The following is an 18,473-nucleotide window of genomic DNA, read 5'->3' on the forward strand; positions in this document are numbered from 1 at the left end:
CTGTAATGCAGACCACGTATCTAGAACATCAGAAACGCTGCCCTCTGGCGTGTTGAATGTCTTCTCCTATCGCCAGCCGCTGTCGGCTCACAGAGAACACTCAGGGCCAGCTGAGGCCACAGCTCGGAAGGGCAGCGGTCCCAGAGGGGTGGTCCCACGGCTGCACCTTCCTCTGGTCCCCGGGGTCGGGCAGCAGGTCACCGGGAGAGGCAGCCAGAGCAGAGCAGGAGACACGGCCGAAGGGGCACCCGGTGCCGTCGGAGGGCGACGGTATTGGTTCGGGTCCCGTGCCGCGTCCCCGCTGTGTGCTGGGGACACCCTGGGCGGAGGCACGCGAGGCACGTGGGCGGAGGGACTGGCACCGAGTCTGAGTGTAAATGAGGTGCAGTCGGTCCCCATGCGGTGGTTCCCTGCACGGAGCCCGTGTGATGGAGACGCCCGGTGCCGCCCTGCCGGCCTCGGTTTCTTTCCCACGCAAAGGCTTTGTCAGAAACGTGGGGGTTTCCACGAAGACGGGGGACGGGGTGCCTGGGAGGATATCTGAAGGTCAGACCACCTGACTGGCTAGTTCATGAACAAGAGGGACCCAGGGACCAGTGCCGGGAAAGAGGGGCCCTGGGCGTCTGGGGACGGGCCCTGAGGCAGGTGTAGGGGACGGAGCGCTCTGCCCTTGAGCGGTGAGGCGGGGCCAGGCTTCCCGGCAGGACGTGGGAGGGGCCTGGGGTCTGGGGACGAGGCCGGAGTATTTGTGGGAGGGGTGTCACTCCACTAGGGCGGCCAGGACAGAGCGCCCCGGGCTGGGCAGCTTCGGCGGGCAGTTCTGGAGGCTGGCTGTCTGAGATCCAGGGGTGGGCGGGACTGGATCCCCGTGAGGGCTGTGGGGGAGGGATCTGTTTGTAGACAGCGTCACCCCCGCCGTGTGTGTCTTCCCACATGGTCCTCCTCAGACACGGAGAGACCGTGTCCGAATCTCTCCCTACGAGGACACCAGGCAGGTTGCTTTACGGCCCACCGCAGTGACCTCATTTAACGCGATCACCTCTTCAGAGACCCCGTCTCCAAATACAGCCACATTCTGAGGTGCTGGCAGTTAGGACCCCAGCATGTCTTTTGGGGGACACCGTTCGCCCATAATGGGAGGTGCCCCAGTGGGCTCTGAGAGCATCCAGGGGCCTCACGTGATGGCGGTGAGGTGCCGCAGTGCTGCAAGGTGCTTCCTCCCTTCCCCTCGTGGCCCTAAGCCACAGACAGCTCGGCCGTGGGCACCACAGGCTTGTAGCAGCAAAAGCACCGGGAGGGACAGGGTGTCAGACCCACCAGGGGTCCCCCTTCTTCGGGGGCGGGGCGCTAGAGCTGGGAGGAGGGTCTGGTTTGGGCTCCCAGTCCTTCCTGCCACACTGGAGGGAAGGCTGGCTGGCGTCCCCAGACGCCCTGGGTCGGCGTCTGTGGTGGCCGGCGGCCCCTGAGTTCCGTGTGAGGCCGCGTTTAGCTCAGTCGCCTGGCTTACTGCCCTCCCGACAGGCCGGCGGTCTGTCCTTGCCTTCCAGCCCCGAGGGGGTGACTGCACCCCACACCCCCACCTTGAGGAGGGGTGCGAACTCAGGAGGCAGCCACCTCGCCGTCAGGATCAAGTTGTGCAGATGCGGGCTTCCGGAACGATCTAGACCTATTATCTAGTGAAGGGGCTTAGAGACAGGCCCAGGCTTCCTTGCTCTGTCGGTGACGGCATATGAGCATTAGTGAGGGGGTACCAGGTACACGGGCCGGGGCGGCCGCCTGCCACAGGCCCCAGGGGCCGCTTCTGAGAAGCAGGTGGCCTCTTCTGAGGCCCGGGCACGGGGGGCTCACCCAGGTGTCCCGTGGTCACGGTCACGGACGGGTGAAGGGCCGAGTTCCGGGCCTTTCCTCGTCTTCTTTTGTTGGATGCGCAAATTGGGGAGCAGCTTTATGGCCGAGGCCCGGGCCCTGCCCCCGTCGTCCTGAGCTGCAGGCCTTGAAGCCGCTTGGGCCCTTCCGGTCCTCAGTTTCCAGCGGGCACCAACAGTGGCCACAGGGGCGCCCGGTGGCGCTGTGGCCGTAGCCAAGACGAGACGCAGACCAAGCGTTCAGGATGGAGTGTCTTCAAGTAACCCATCCAGGAGGAGCTGTTTGGCTTAAAGCCTTGCGCGTAAGAAATGTAAACTTGTTCGAGAATGTTGGGTCGGGAGGCCGTTGAGAGACTTCATGATGTATTTCGTCACAGCGAGGTCGCGTGAGGCGGCACGGGAGATGCAAACCCAGCGGGGAAGACGGGAGGGAGGACGCTCCCTGGCCTCCCAGAGGAGGGTGGTGCCCCGCGTTTTGAGAGGGGCGGTGACAGAGGCTGTTGAGCAGTGAGGCGTTAGACCCCCTTGGCTGCATCTAAAAGAACGAAGTCATATTTAGAAAGTAGAACTTCACAATGTGCCAGAGTGCATAGCGCTCGCATATTTAAAGTCGGGTTTAAAAACGTAGACACTGACTTAAACTCGTCTGGTGAGAAGTTAAGCCGGTTTTGTCGGGCGCACAAGCCAGCGGTCTTGGCGGCCTGAGTCGAGGGCTCCCCCGGCCGTGCTCCTGCCCCTCCAGTGGGAGGCCGAGGCCGGGGAGAGGCTGGGAGCGTGTGGGCCCAGTGGGAACGGGGCGTCACCCCACCCCCACCCTTCTGCAGGGGCCCCTGCCGCCTGTCCCCGAAGGCCTGTGATGCCGGTGTCGGCGGCCTGTGGCTGGGGCGCCAGCGTCCAAGCAGACAGTCGGCACGGGGTACTCTCGCGGGGTGGGAGGGAGGACCCCTGACCGCAGCGGGTGACGTTCCTGAGGGTGGAGTCTGGCCCCCAGGTGAAGTCGTGCATTTTGACCCCACTTCTCGGGTATCCGGGCCAGATCCTGACAGCCCGGCTGACCAGCAGCAGGGGAACATGCCAGAAGACGGCCAGCCTCAGCAGAGCCCCGGGCCAGGCTCACTTTCTGGTGCCCGAGGGCCCGGCACACAGCAGCTAGGACCCACCTAGGGTGGCTGCAGCAGGACAGGTGGTGGCCGAGGCTCACAAAGAAGGGCAGTCATCGGAACGAGGCCCCAGGACCACTACCAGCCCCACGCCACGTCCATCAGCCCTTGTCAGGTCCCCCACTTAGCCCCGGGGATCAGCCCTTGTCAGGTCCCCCACTTAGCCCTGGGGACGCAGGCCAGGAGGCCAGCTGGACCCAGACAGGAGGGTGTGGTGCTGGCGATGGGGCCAAGGGGTGGGTGCAGCTCTCCGGGGGGGTTCTGCCGATGGACTTTTAGACCAGAGCCTCGGGGGCGACAAGGGACTGGCTACTTACCTTCACAGCCTCGGGGGCTGTTGTGAAACAGGTGCAGGGGTGGAGTGGGGCCCCCCCGCTGCTCACAGCCCGAGGCCCGCTGGCAGGTGCAGGGGTGGAGCGGGGCCCCCACGCCATGGAAGGAGCTGTGGTGCACACTGAGCCACCAGGCGTGTCCCACGTGGGTCTCCTCGCGTGAGCCCGCGGGAAAGGAGGCCGGGTTCACGGTGCCGGCCGTGGAGCGGTGCTGCTGGGGCAGGGGCGAGGGGAGGCTCCCAGACTCGACCACGGCAGTGGCTTTCCAGGCCGTCCCGCCGCACAGCAGTGAGCGCGTCTGAGCTGTCGTGAGTTGTACCTCGATAAGGTTGACTTTAACATCAGCTTCTCCTACCTCGCGCCCTAGTGATGGAAAGGACACAGCAGGTCGGCCACAGAACCTAGGAATCTGCCTGAAAAAGCGTGACGGCTGAGGTGCCGATCTCTGAGCTGGCTTCCGGGGACCCTGGTTATTCTGGCCCACGTGGCCCGAATCCGAGATGGTGGGGGTGCGGGCAGAGCCGGGTCTGCTGGAGCGGTGGGGTGCAGAGAGCCTGCCACGGGCCGGGCTCGGTGCCGGAGGACGGACAGCAACGCCAGGTCTGGCCAAAGCCATTGCCTCCAGGGCAAGGAAGAAGCGTGTGGTCAGGCCCGGCCGGTGTGTCTGAGACTGCTTTACCGAAGGGCCCCTGCCCGTGGGAGGAGCGTGGACCCGGCCTGACTGCCTACTCTGGAATTGGGTCCTGCTCCTTCTCTCGCTGTGACCCTGAGCCAGGCACTGAGCCTGTCTGTGCTTCTGTCTGCCCGGAGGGGGGTTTGCAGTGACGCCTAGGAGGCGGTAAGATGCTTCTCAGGGTGGGCACTTCAGACACAATGGGCTGGGTGGGTCGGGATTGCTCGTGGGGCTGCGGGCATCCGAAGGTCTGGCTGGAGCTGGACAGTCAGCCTCCGCGTCCAGAGCCTGCCGCTCACGTGTCCTCCTGGCAGGGCGGCCAGGTCCCCCAGAGCCAGCTACGTAAGGACCGGGGGCCGGGCAGAGTTGGGCTTTTATGACTCGGCCTTAAAAGTCACTGCACTTTATTTCTGGCCCAGTTGGTTTATTCTCTGGGGGTGGCCGGTTCCCGTGTGCCCGCGGGTGTGCTCAGCTTGTAAAGTGACGCAGGGCCTGCCCTGGAGGGTCGGGGAGCCCGGTGTGTGGCCCAGAGCCCCCTCCGCGCCCCACCCCCAAAGAGGGCGCGGGCGCCTTTCCCACGGACCAGGTCTGCGGGTGCACCAGCCGCGGACAGCCCTGAGTTTGGGTCACGACTTCCTGCTTGGTTCTCTGCCCACAAGGGGGTCACGGGGCAGCTCACGGGACAAGTTCAACCAAGAAATGTGAGCTTCTGTCTTCACTGTTGAAAATAAGAAATGCGTGTGAAAAGGGGACAAAAACTGGTCAGGTTCCTGGGTGAGTCACCGCCTTTGTGTTAGAGCCAAAACAAAGGCTTTTAGCTTAAAAAGTACACCACTGGGAATTAGGAGGCATTAGTTACGGTATCGTTCGTGTGCAGTTCGTGTGCAGTTTGACGACGTGCAGTTTGACGACGGTAAATGCGTGGTAAAAAGTCTAAAATAAAAACTCTCTGTCATGCAGTTTCCTAGAGGGAATCACTGGTAATGCTCGGGGACGTTGGTTCTAGTCTTTTCTGCCTCTCTTGTGTGCCCAGGGGTGTCCGCGTGTGGGCCTGTCGGGTGCGGGGTGGGGTCGCGGGGTGCGGCCCCCGTGAGCTGCCGGGGGTCGGGCCCCAGGTCGGGGCCGTGCCGTGAGCACCGCGGATCCGTCCCCGGGGCCTGCGGCCGCCGGGGCCCCCGCACCCTCCTGACCGCTGCCCCGTGTCCTTTGCAGGACGGCCGTTCTCGCTGAAGGACCCTGCACTCGCTACTGAGCGGCGACCATGGGCCCGCTCGCCTACCTGAAGACGCAGTTCGCGGTGCACCTCCTCATCGGGTTCGTGTTCGTGGTGAGCGGGCTGCTCATCAACTCCGTCCAGCTGTGCACGCTGGTCCTCTGGCCCCTGAGCAAGCAGCTATACCGCCGGCTGAACTGCCGTCTCGCCTACTCCCTGTGGAGCCGTGAGTGTGGCCCGCGCCGCACGGCTGGGGGGGGGTGACGGTGGGGGGGGGTTCTTTCTGCCGGATGAACCCCACACACGCCGCTCCGTAACGGGCAGGGGCCCCCGGGGGTGGCGAAGGCTTCCGATGACGTGACCGGGAGGCGGGGGCCTGGCTGGCGACCCCCGGGCTGGGAATTGGGGGGTGGGGGGGTGCTCCAGGGTGCTCAGGGCTGGCTCCTGGCCAGGACACGAGCAGAAAGACGCTCCCCCCCCCCCCCCCCCCCCCAGACTCTTGGTCTGGCTGACCCAAGTGACGTTGCCGCACTTGACCGCTCGGACCCGCAGAGACCAGTTTCCTGAGGTTTAACGTGGGGTTTTGGATATTTGAGAACAAATGCAACTCAGCTCAGCACCCCCCAGCCCCGTCCCTGCCAGCACATGGGACGGTGTCGGCTCCCGTGTGCTCCGCCAGCCCGTCACCAGAGCGTCGTGAGGCAACCCTCGGGTGGCCTGTCCTCTGGTACCTATCTGAGCATCTCTCTGTGGAAGAGAAGGGCTCCTGCCTGCATCCTGGTTAAACAGACGCGCGTGGACGTGTGTGTCTGAGGCCTGTATGCACGTGTGCGTGTTCAGACCTCGACGACAAAGCCCACCGTTGACAGGGGTGAACGCCGCACGGGGGCCTGGGGTGGGGGGGAGCCGGGCACGTGTCAGGAGGGCAGCTCGCCAGCGGGCGTCCACAGCTCGAACAGCGGCAACTTCTGACGATTAATCCACAAAATAAGGAGATATCTGCAGAAGTACATACGTACAGACATTCTCGTCTTGTCATTTCTATATTAGCATAAAAGTGGCGGCAGCCGCAGTGCCCATGAGTGGAGGCCGGCTACGGTGAGTCCGCCTGGCACAGCCGTTACCGACCGGGGACCGTCTCTCGACTTGATAGAGAACCATCTTCAACGTCCTTTTTTCCTAAAGTCTACTCGTTTATTTTGAGAGAGAGAGAGAGAGAGAGAGAGAGAGAGAGAGAACATGTGCAAGGGGAGTGGTAGGCGGGGAGAGAGAGACAGAATCCCAAGCCGGCTCCACACCGTCAGCGCGGAGCCCGACGCGGGGCTCGAACTCATGAACTGTGAGATCGTGACCTGAGCCGACACCAAGAGTCGGACGTTCGACCGACGGAGCCACCCTGGCGCTGCTTAAGACACACTTTTAAGCGCAAAGGGAAGGTCTCCCGCAAAGTACGTGGCGTGCTGGTTTTTTTGAACACCGTGTGTATGAGGTGTGTGCACGTCTACAGGGCCGTTCGTGCCCAGAGGGTCTCAAGGGGTCAACGGGAGACTGAGTGTCAGGGAGTCCAGGGAGGAGGGCCTTCTACTTTTTTCCTTTTTTGTTTTACTTATTTGCTCTTTATTTTGCCTTTTATTTTTTTTATGGTTCACGTTTATTTATTTACACGTCTGCCTTTGTGCCGTTTCCATTTCTTCGCGGAAGACCATGTTTCTTTTCCACTAAAGAGAGAGTAATAGCCACCGTGTGCCTGCCGTGTGGGGAATGGTGGGTCTCCATTCACCTCCTGGTTCCGGGGCAGAGAAGGGAGCCCCGTCGAGGAGGCCGCGACCTCCCGCTGCCTCTGCCGAGGCCAGCACACCGGCCTGGGGCTTATCTCTTGCCTTACACACGTAACAGCTTCAGTGCCCAGGGTTTGGTTTCTTTTCTGGATGAGACACGATTTGTGCGTGGGGGTGGGGTGGGGGGAGAACCAGAATTCCTCTGACGCGAAAAATACAATGAGTTGTTGACGAGCGTAAGAAGTGATGTGAGCACACACCCAAAGGGCAAATGCTAATCGATAAAAACAAAATTGTAGACTCCGCCTCCAGCAGGATCCTGAGGAGCTCAGTCCCGGAGAAAGCCGGCTGGGTTCACAGGGAGTGAGGGAACCTCTCAGCCCCGCCCCATCCACGCAGCAGAAAGCGGGGTGCTCACTGAATCTCGAGGTTGCCTTCCAGGGGCCCCAGCTGGGCCCGCTGCAGGGGAGGGGGGACGCTGGGTCTAAACCAGGACCCGGAGCCGTGGCCGGCGGGGAGCAGGTTCGCGGCACCTCTTGGGATCAGTAGCTCCGAGTTAGGCCTGAGGAATCTGTCAAGACAGATAAGATGGGAATTCGAGGTCCGAGGAGAACAAAAGACTGACAGATGGCGACAGGTGTGACAAAGAATCAAATAGAACTTCTATAAATAAAAACCGTAATTGTAGTTTTTAAAGTGAACGCTTAGAAGACGCGTGTTCCGTCACGTTGGACCCTGCTCACGAGGGAACGGGCACGCGGGGCGCACACGTGCGGCGGAGCCCCGCCAGGGAAGTGTGACACGGGAGCGACGAGAAGGAAGGGGGGACGCGCGGGTCTGTGGGGGGACACGGGGAGGCAGCGCCGGGGGCGGTGATGGCCGAGGACGCCCCCGGATGGACGGAGACGTGGTTCTGTGGCTCTAGGGGGACAGCACGTGCCCAGCAGGGAAATAAACAGAATCCACACGTGGGCCTGCCCCAGGGAAGTCACAGCCCACGGAGACAAAGGGCAGGCTGTACAAATACCCAGACAGGAAAGCCGGGCACCTGCCGGCTGGACAGATGGGCCTGGTCTCGGCCCAGCGGGGTCGAGTCAGGGGCTGGGAGGCCTTGACCCCGAGGGAGCCTCACCACCCTGGCCCAGCTGCCTGCACAAGTCAGGAACAGCCGGAGGCCAACGCACAGTGGCGGCCCTCACAGCCCACGGACAAGCACCTGAAAACTCTCTCTGGTGAGAATAAAGCTGACAGCACGACAGGGGCTGAGCTGCAAGAAAGAAGGAAGTCAGAGAAAACGTCAAGTAGGTACCTCTGAACGATCCTATTACATAGTGATGCCCGGTTTGTGAGGCTGAAACAGGGGTCCGGGTGGGGATGTGGGGGGGCGCAGTGTTCCGGTCCCCCACCCCCACCAGCCCTCCATTCTCATATTTGCCAGGAAGAGAGCGGCCATGTCACCATTGGACTTGGCTAAGGGAGGGCAGGGTGGGAAACAGACATCAGACCAACCTCAGAACTATTAGAACAAGGTGGATTAAACAAGCAACGACAAATCCTTTTTTGCAAAACAAAGTAGCGGAAAGCGTGGCGAGGAGAAAACGTGCTGGAGGGGTGAAGCGGGCTGGGTGGGGCCCCTCACCCCCGCCCCCCCCCCCAGCAGCCCGGCCTTCTGCTGCTGGGTGCCAGGCCATGGGAGCCCCCAGGGCATCTTCTGAATTTGGGGGTGTTCTCCACGTTACCCTGAAATACAGGGGCAAGTCCTCCTCATGTTAGGGCCGCGTGGGAGGCTCCTCTACATTCCGGGGGCGCACGGTGAGCCCTGGAATCTCAGTGCCCCCGAACCTGCCTTCTGTTCAACTGGATGTGTGGTCCTGTCCCCGCCCCGTCAGGCCTGGCGCCCTCACGCTGACCTCCGCGTTCCCAGCATGACTGTCGTCTGGCCACAGAGCTTAGGGGCACACGCGTGGAGCCGCATGGCCTGTTCCGGGCCGACCCGGCCGAGACTGAAGCTTCCCGGCTGCAAAGGAGAAAACCGCCAGCCTCACAGCAGAAGCTGATGCAGGGAGCACGCGCGCAGCGATGTTCCTTGCGGGGCTGGGGTAAGCAGGGAACGCTCGCTCGCCGTGGAAGGGCAAGCATGTACCTGAACGGAGGGAATCGCAAAAAGATTAGTGAGGGCTCAGGAGCCAACCAGCGGAACTGCTAATTCCAGATGCTCCCCAGCTCGGCCGGGACCACAGGCAGGGACCCTCCGCCCACCGACGGCTGGCAGGAAAGAGCGGCTTTCCATCAGGCGACCCTCTGAAAGGGCCGATCTCCAGGACAGCGACGGGGCAGCCGGTGTCCATCCGTCTGGTCACTCCCGGGTCAGACCTCTCCCTCCATCAGAAAGGCGGAGGTCCCCAGTGCTGGCCACGGTGAGGGGCTGCGTTAGGAGGGGGAAGCCTGCCCGCCAGCGCACATCTGCTTGTGGGACACCACCTGTGTCCTTGCGCGCAAACGCGGGTGCCACGTGCCCAGCCACCCCCCACAGGGCTCTTCTGTGCATCCGGGCTGCTGCCCTGTGCTTCCCCTCGGCGGTCGTGGGGACCCGGAGAAGTCTTACGTGCGGTGGTGATGTGCTCGCGTCCCTCTGTTCTGATGCAGCGCTCCTGCATTTGTGGCCGCCTTGAGATCCAATGCATGGCGGGACGTGGTCATCCTCTGCCTGCCTGCCTGCCTGCAGAGTGCGGCCGGGCCGGGCCTCAGTGTCCTCACCGCTGTCACCGGCCAGCACGAAGGGCCGGTGGCTGTTCTGAGCCCGCGCCGTGGTTTCCAACGGTGTGCTGTCCAGGCCCATCCTGGGAAGTGGTCGTGGCCACAAGGGGTGTGTAGACATCATTATAAGTGCCAGCGTGAGCGAGGCACATGTTGTCAAGCCTAAGTGAAGACACGGCCTTGAAAAAGATCCTTTTTAGAAAATTCCGCGTCTTGCGTCAGTCTTAGATGAGCACTGTCTCGCTCTGTTCCGGATGCCTCCGTGAAACGCAGCGATGGCCGGGAAAGCCGGCATTCGCGGGACGTTGACCGCGTGGCGGACCCCACAGCTGGCGCACTGCCCTCGCTGCCCTTGGCGTTTCTGAGTCTGGTGGTCGAGGCATCAGTGGCCCCTCTCAAGCTGATGATGAGGAAGCGTTGCAGAGTCTGCCCGCGCTCCCGGCGGCGTCGTCCACGGGAGTCGACAGTGGGACACCTTCAGTGTCCATCGATGGATAAGCGGATGGAGCAAATGTGGTCCGCGTACAGTGGAAAACAGAGGAGGAACTCCTGCCACGTGTGACCACACGCAGGCAAGTGCCGGACCTCGTGCTGAGCGAAATAAGCCGGTCACAGAAGAAGCACCGCCCGGCTCCGCTCATATGAGGGACCCAAGGTCGGCAAACCCTACAGGCGCACAGGGGCGTAGACTCTTGTCGTGCGAGGTGAGAAGGTCCGAGAGGTCTGTGGCCACCAGCACCGTGCCCACGCGTAACGATGCTGGCTTGTGCGCTGAAGGTCTGTTAAGAGGACAGACCCCAAGTCTTCTTACTAGAGTAATAGGAAACCGCTTCCTGGTGCCCTAGCCGATCGCTTTCGGAGCCACGGTCTCATCCACTGGTCTCTCGTGGACCAGCGTGCACCTGGAACTTTGCCCAGGCCCTGCCAGACTGCTGCCATCGGCTAAATGACAATCGGCCGGAGAGGGAGGGGCAGGAGCAAGGCTCGTCACCTGGTGTGGGCGTCTGTGGGGTGCGGCTCTCCGGGGGTGGGGGGGGCCAGGGGAGCCCGGTCCACAGGGGATGTGCTTCCAGATGCACAAGTGGCCTTGTGGCCTCCCTTCTTTCTTTCCTTTTCTTGTCAACAGCTTTACTGAGATAAAATTCACCCACTTAAAGTATACCGACCAGCGGTTTTGGGGTTCAGCCCAGAAAGGAACCCCGACCCACCAACGGCCACTCCCCTCGTCGCTGCGGTCAGTACGCTACTTTCTGTCCATGGATTTGCACATTCTGGACATTCCTGCAGCAGGTGGTCCTTGAAGACAGACTCACACTGAGCGCGATGTTTTCGAGACCCGTCCACGGCGCAGCTGGATGACATTACCTGGTGCGGACAGACATCGTGTCCCATCCGTCCAGCAGTCTGGGCGCTCGCGTTGTTTCTGCCTTCTGGCTGTCACGAACAGTGCGGCTGTGGGCGTGCGTGCACAGGCTTTTGCGTGGACATCTGCGTTCGTGTCCCCCGGGCAGATCCCCCGGGTGGGGTCGTTGGGTCTTCCCACCTGTCTGTTCCGAGATCGCGCCCAGTACTGTTCCAGCCACGGCAGCTGCACCGTTTTTGCGTCCCCACCGGCGCCGTGCGGGGCTCCAGTGTCTCCTGCCCTCGCCTACACTTGCCCCCGTCTGTGTGTGACCGTGGCCGTCCTGTTGAGCGGGAAGGGATGTCTCACTGTGGCCCGGGTGTGCGTTTTCCTGATGACTGACGATTCTGAGCGTCTCCTTGTGTGCTTGTTGGCCACTTGTGAATAACCTTTGGAGAAGTGTGTGTTCGGATCCTTTGTCGTTCCACGCCCCTGCCTTTCTCCAGTGCAGTCTAATGTGGGACAGACGTGGTCACGACTGGTGGGTTCCCGGGTGCTGAGTCAGCCTCTGACAGCTGGCCTCTTCTGTTGACCCCGCCTTGGGTGGCAGGGACTTCGGCTGGTGAGTTCAGGTTATCATGCGAGGGGCATACTTCTCATCCAGCTCCCATCACGGAGGAAGGTGAGACCCCAGAGGCTGCACGATCGGGAGCGTGCCGGGAGCAGAACTTTTGAAGCCCCCACGTTAGGCCGGGCTGATGGGGACGCCCATCAGAAGGAGAAACCGGCCTCGGTTCTCTGCTTCTTGAGTGTTAACGTCACAAGCTGTAGCCCGTTGAGTCCTCCAGAGGCCCCTGTGAGGAAGCTACTGTTTTCTCCTGTCTGTAAATGGGGACACTGAGGCCTGGGAAGTCAGGCTTGGAGCCCAGTCTCCAGGCCCTGCCCTCCATCCTCAAGGGACGGTCCCCTCAGAAGACGGATGGGCTGGTACCGAGAAAGAACGGGGCTGCCCCGTGGAGACCCTGAGCCCGCAAGCCGGGCTTCCTGGTCTGTGAGGTCACCTTTTTGGGGACGCCTGGCCCGGTCGGTGGGCCCACGCTGGCTGGCAGTGGCTCAGCACAGCCACCCTGCTGACCACAGCAGTCCCGCAGCTGACTGTGCGCGTGCGCCCACCCCTCTCCCCTCCCAGTCGGCGGCTGCAATGTGACAGTTCCTCAAATCACGGCACGTGTGAGAATCACAACTGGACACGAAGACATTCCTCCGAAATTACTGCTACTTCCGCTTTCTGGTTTGTCTTCTACCTGACTTACGTTTAAATTTTTTTAATGTTTGCTTATTTCTGAAAGAGAGAGAGAGAGACAGAGCGTGAGCAGGGGAGGGGCAGAGAGAGAGGGAGACACAGAATCCGAGGCAGGCTCCAGGCTCCGAGCTGTCGGCACAGAGCCCGACGCGGGGCTCGAACTCACAGACCGTGAGATCGTGACCTGAGCCAAAGTCAGACGCTTAACCGATGAGCCATGCAGGCGCCCCCACCTGACTTTTGTTTAGAAAAGGTAATTATAATTTTGGAAAATCTAACTTATGAAACATAAACCGTCAAGACTCATTTCCAGCAGGAAATGCCGCTCTGGATGGACATTCTGTAAACGCCCCCTGGAGCACAGGCTCGGCCTGTGCCCGCCCACAGTGGGGGCCCGGGTCCGAGCGCAGCCCCCTACCCGCTCACACCGCTCCCCTGTGTCCGCAGAGCTGGTCATGCTTCTGGAGTGGTGGTCCTGCACGGAGTGCACGCTCTTCACTGACCAGGCCACGGTGGACCGTTTTGGCAAGGAGCACGTGGTCGTCATCCTCAACCACAACTTCGAAATCGACTTCCTCTGTGGGTGGACCATGTGCGAGCGGTTTGGCGTGCTGGGGGTGAGCCACACGGGTCCCAGGGAGGTGCTGGGGGTGAGGGGCAGGGGGGGTCCGGGGAGGTGCTGGGGGTGAGGGATGGGGGTCCGGGGAGGTGCTGGCGGTGAGGGGTGGGGGTTCCTGGGAGGTGCTGGGGGTGAGGGATGGGGGGTCCGGGCAGGTGCTGGGGTTGAGGGTTGGGGGGGTCCTGGGAGGTGCTGGGGGTGAGGGATGGGGGGTCCTGGGAGGTGCTGGGGGTGAGCCACACGGGGGTCCCAGGGAGGTGCTGGGGGTGAGGGATGGGGGTCCGGGGAGGTGCTGGGGGTGAGGGATGGGGGGGTCTCGGGAGGTGCCGGGTGTGAGGGATGTGGGGGTCTGGGGATGTGCTGGGGGTGAGGGGTGGGGGGTCCTGGGAGGTTATGGGGGTGAGGGGCAGGGGGGTCCGGGGAGGTGCTGCGGGTGAGCGGTGGGGGTCCCAGGGAGGTGCTGGGGGTGAGGGGTGGGGGGTCCTGGGAGGTTATGGGGGTGAGGGGCAGGGGGGTCCGGGGAGGTGCTGGGGGTGAGCGGTGGGGGTCCCAGGGAGGTGCTGGGGTTGAGGGCTGGGGGGGTCCTGGGAGGTGCTGGGGGTGAGGGATGGGGGGTCCGGGGAGGTGCTGGCGGTGAGGGGTGGGGGGTCCTGGGAGGTGCTGGGGGTGAGCTACACGGGGGTCCCAGGGAGGTGCTGGGGGTGAGGGATGGGGGTCCGGGGTGGTGCTGGCGGTGAGGGGTGGGGGGTCCTGGGAGGTGCTGGGGGTGAGCCACACGGGGGTCCCAGTGAAGTGCTTGGGGTGAGGGGTGGGGGTTCCTGGGAGGTGCTGGGGGTGAGGGATGTAGGGGTCTGGGGAGGTGCTGGGGGTGAGCCACACAGGGGTCCCAGGGAGTGCTGGGGGTGAGGGATGGGGGGTCTGGGGAGGTGCTGGGGTTGAGGGATAGGGGGTCCTAGGAGGTGCTGGGGGTGAGGGATGGGTTGTCCTAGGAGGTGCTAGGGGTGAGCCATGCGGGGGTCCCTGGTATCTGGGTTTTCCTTCCCAGGAAATGAAGTCTCTGGTCCCTCTGCTCCCAGAGTCTGAGGTCCGGGCACCCACAGCTCCTGGGGCTTGTCTTGAGCTCAGGTTTCTGACATTTCCTCTGGGGAAGGCTTACCCAGAGTCCCTGCCAGCTGAGCTGTGTCAGGTAAGGGCCCCGCGTGGCAGGTCGAGGAGCACGATGCAGAGAAAGCCGCTTACCTGGCGGCCCTGGGTCACCCTCAGGCAGCCCCAGGCCCGGCGGCCACGGCGGGCGCCCTCCCTCTGCCAGGCCTGCGCCCCAGCCTCCTCGCCTGTGGGACAGCGCGCCTGCGTGCTTGGGGTCACGCTGAGACCGGCGGCCGGGCTCTGAGCCCGGCCTCCTCCCTGACGGCGAAGTCCCCGGACACCCAGCCGGTCCGGGGAGCCTGAGCGGGTTCTGACCCTCGCCACCTGCCCCCCCCCCCCGCCCCCAGAGTTCCAAAGTCCTGGCGAAGAGGGAGCTGCTGTACGTCCCCCTCATCGGCTGGACGTGGTACTTCCTGGAGATCGTGTTCTGCAAGCGGAGGTGGGAGGAAGACCGGGACACCGTCATCCGGGGGCTGGAGCGCTTGGCGGACTACCCCGAGTACATGTGGGTGAGTGCCCGTCGGCCGCCCGTGCCCAGAACCCCCGCGGCCTGGGCCTGAGCCAGCCGCTGTCAGCCCACGGGCTCTCCTGCACCTGAACTTGCAGGCCGGGGCGTCCCTCCAGGGCCGCCTCCTCCACCCGCTGCAGCCCAGACGGGAGCCCCTTCCTGCGTCCCCAGGGGGGCTGTGGGACCAGAGCTGCCCTGAGGGCCCCTCAGGAGACTTCTCTGCGGGGAGCAGCTTCGGGGCGGGGGGAGCCAGGTTGCGGAGCAAACCCCAGGGACCCCGTGGTTCTGGGGGATACATTTGTACCTCGGCCCCAAGAAGATCTACCCTGCTGTTCACAACATCCACCCTTCAGGCACCTGGGTTTGATGGGATGGCCATCTGAAATTACAGATATCAATTAGAAGATGGTGTCTTTCTTTTTATTTTTTAAGTTTGTTTTTGAGAGAGAGAGCACCTGTGCGCACCTGTGTGAGTGCGCGTGTACTCTGAGCGGGGCAGGGAGAGAGAGAGAGCATGCGTGTGAGCAGGGGAAGGGCACAGAGAGAGAGAGAGAGAGAGAGAGAATCCCAAGTAGGCTCATGCACCGTCCGCACAGAGCCCGACGTGGGGCCGGAAATTCCGGAACCGTGAGATCATGACCTAAGCTGAGAACGAGAGTCGGACGCTTGACCAACTGGGCCCCCAGGCGCCCGAACGGCGTTTCTCTTTCTGATCTCTCTTTCCGGTCTCTGGCAGAGTAGTTCTTTGAGAAGCACCTCCCCTCTCAGCATCTCTGACCCTCACGTTAAGGCAAAGGGATGAAAGCCTGTTTTCTGCTCAGGGGGGCGGAAGGCTGCAGGGACACCTTCCTGCTTCCGGGAAGTTGCGTTCTGCATTCTTTGAGAACGAGAGAAATGCCGTTAGCTGTTGGGTGAAGGACTTTGTGTGGCTGGAGCGTGGATCGCAGCCCTGAACAGAACGGCGTTTTCAGCGATGCCACGTGCTGGTCACTAGAGTGTTCCGTCAGTTTGACAGATTCGGTGACGCGCGCTTTGTGGGTGGGAACGTTCCCCGGGGCCTGTCGCCGGGGTAACCTCCGTCCCCGCTCTCGCTCGTGTCCTAGTTCCTCCTGTACTGCGAGGGCACGCGCTTCACGGAGAAGAAGCACCGCGTCAGCATGGAGGTGGCCGCCTCCAAGGGGCTGCCCGCCCTCAAGTACCACCTGCTGCCTCGAACCAAGGGCTTCACCACAGCGGTCCAGTGCCTCCGGGGGACAGGTAAGCGGCCGCCACCTGCCCTGGGCTCTGCGAGCAGCAGGACGGGAGAGTGACCTGCCCCGAGCCACGCAAATGACATGTGAGATACAGGCAGAGGCAAGTGGGTGGGGTTAACGTGTGTGAGGCTGTCGTGTCCTTTCTGACACGATGGAACGCTAGTTAGTGGGGAATCAGCAAAGCGATGAGAAAGCGTGTAACCGGAAACCTTACGAGGGGAACCATATGTGTGCCTGATTAATCCCAACGGAGGCAAGATCAAAGAGAGGGGACAAAGAGCAGAGCATGTAGGAGGCAGCCAGACAGTAAATTTGGACACGAACGGTCAGTAACTGCACTCGACCCGCGTACCCACGTGGCAGGAAGGTGAGCCTGCGGTGGGGCGCAGGACTGTGCGGGGCGGGTTCGGGGTTGTGCGGGTGCTGAGCTGCGCATGCGTGCCGTGCGGCGTGGGCACGATGCTGTGGTGCAGGGGTGGGCGCTGAGGGATGTGGGGGCGGAGTGATGCGGGCGCAGGGGCAGGGGCAGGTGCGCTGCGGCCCTGGCCCAGGGCTCACCCCCACCTCTCCCTACAGTCGCAGCCGTGTATGACGTCACGCTGAATTTCCGCGGAAACAAGAACCCGTCTTTGCTGGGGATCCTCTACGGAAAGAAGTACGAGGCAGACATGTGCGTGAGGTGAGCTGGGAGGGTCCCCGCCAGTGGCAGCCACCCCCGCCCCCCGCCCACCTCCCCAGCCCCTGGCACTGGGCCCTCCCTGCGCCCAGTGGAGGCAGCCTTCTCCCCAGGACTGCAGACGTGGGGACAGACACAAGCACCCCTCCTGCAGGGTGGAGGGGTGGGTGCGGGGGTAAAGGCAGAATGTTTTGGAAGCTCAGGGGGAGCAGCAGCCCCTTCTTTTTAAAAGGGGCTGAGTGAGGTTCAGCTTGGACAGTGACCAGGCTTGTTCTCGACAGAAGGGTGAGCTGTCCCAGCTCAAGGGGCCGATGCTCTTAGTGGGGACTGTGAGGCCAGCTCAAGCGTGATTCCATGCGCGCCCTCCTGCTCCGCTTTCTGTCCGAATATCCCTGGGGAGACTTGTCCGTCCCTCCGTCCCTTCAAATGCCCGGGAGGGCAGGACCTTCCCTGGCGTGTGGGCGGGTCCCGTGGAGCCTTTAGCTCCTGTGTCTGACACCCACCAGCACCAGCTGGGTGTCTAGCCGGTCACGCTGGCCCTCGTCAGAGGCCCCCCTCCGGTGAGTGTGGAGAACGTGAGCAGGTACATGTCTGAAACAACAACACCTAGTCTCCCCACCAGGAGTAACTTTGTGAATGTGAAGAGTAAGCCGGGAGGCTTTTTCCTTCTGAAGTTTGCAGCAGACTGGCTCGAAGTAGGTGTAAGGCCTCGTTGCATCCTGGGGTGGGGAGAGAGCCCGGGATCCTTGCCCTTAGGCCTCTAGAACCACCAGGGACTGCGTGGCCGATCTGGGGCTGACCTGACCCTAGCCGTGACTCCGACCAGAACACATGCCGTGGTCCAGGGCAGTGACAACAGTGGCGGGCTCTGTGTCCTCCCTCACCTAGCCGGTCCCCGGGGAGTCAGGGGTGCGCCTCGGCCACCAGGGTCCGAGCTGGCGGGTGAAGGAGCTGGGGGAACTCTGTGGTCCAGCCCCAGGCCGGTGCCCACGGCCGCCGCACCGGTTACCTCTCCGAGTGGACGGTGCCCCCCGCCCCCCCACCAGCAGGAGGAGACCCGTTCCTTCCTCTGTTCGTCGTGCCCTTTATTGCAGAAGGCATGGAGTTATATTTTACCTAATCTCATAATGGGTATGTGCTTAGAGCTTCTAAAGGTTTCAACTTCCTGTTTTGTGATACTTGCCATGGGGTATTTTGAATAAAAGCAGGATTCCGACGAGTGTAAAACATGCTTATAATCCAGCCAAAGTTCTCCTGGCCCTAGGGGGCTTGCCCCTTTGACCCCACCTCCCGTCCCCTCCCGGTGAAGTTGTCCTGGGGGCAAGGTCAGGGGCATTTGGTGGTGGTGGCCCGAGCTCCCGGTGTCTGTGCTGGCCCTTGGGGCAGAAGCCTTGAAGAGGCTTGAGTCGACGCCGGGAGATAGGTGCCAGTCTTTATCTTTATTTTTAGCACCATTTTGAGTCCTTATTTTATACGTTTCATACTGCACGTGGCCACCTTGTGATAGAACGTGGCTGCGGCATCCACTCTGGGATGTGGATGTACAGCCAGGGAGGGCAGTCGAGTGAGTTTGAAGCCCTTAGCAGCCATCCCTCTGTAGACAGCCCCCTTCTGAACTTCATGTCCTCACCTGTGGCACACCAGTTCCCAAGAACTTTGGGGGTCCACAGAGCCACCCAGAGGCTGCGTGTCGTGCGGCCCCCGCGTCACTCCCATGTCTGACAGCACATGTGCTTATAAACCTTTGCCGTTTTCCTTTCAAATACGGGGAAGATCGGGAGGTCTAATCCGCAGAAGCAAAGTTCTCCATTTTCTTAGAGACAGGGTTGGGATGCCTTCAGCCACAGA

At 62.3% G+C, this 18,473-nt stretch overlaps 1 protein-coding gene across 6 annotated transcripts in view; it reads left to right on the forward strand.

The window, feature by feature from the left end:
- Positions 1-18,473, forward strand: part of AGPAT3 (1-acylglycerol-3-phosphate O-acyltransferase 3) — an 85,083-nt gene that overhangs the window by 55,485 nt on the left and 11,125 nt on the right. For 5 of the 6 annotated variants that reach the window (XM_086676092.1, XM_086676093.1, XM_086676094.1 and 2 more), the window contains exons 2-6: positions 5,243-5,469; positions 12,871-13,040; positions 14,536-14,697; positions 15,800-15,953; positions 16,526-16,628. In XM_086676092.1, coding sequence (XP_086532218.1) covers positions 5,292-5,469; positions 12,871-13,040; positions 14,536-14,697; positions 15,800-15,953; positions 16,526-16,628 — 767 coding nt within the window. In that variant the 5' untranslated portion in view covers positions 5,243-5,291. Of the gene's footprint in view, positions 1-5,242; positions 5,470-12,870; positions 13,041-14,075; positions 14,229-14,535; positions 14,698-15,799; positions 15,954-16,525; positions 16,629-18,473 lie in introns of those variants that run through there. The other variant, XM_086676096.1, reaches the window with a different exon arrangement.

This window comes from Puma concolor, chromosome C2, assembly GCF_028749965.1.
Source record: "Puma concolor isolate L17-30 chromosome C2, mPumCon1.1.hap2, whole genome shotgun sequence".
NCBI classification, from domain to species: domain Eukaryota; kingdom Metazoa; phylum Chordata; class Mammalia; order Carnivora; family Felidae; genus Puma; species Puma concolor.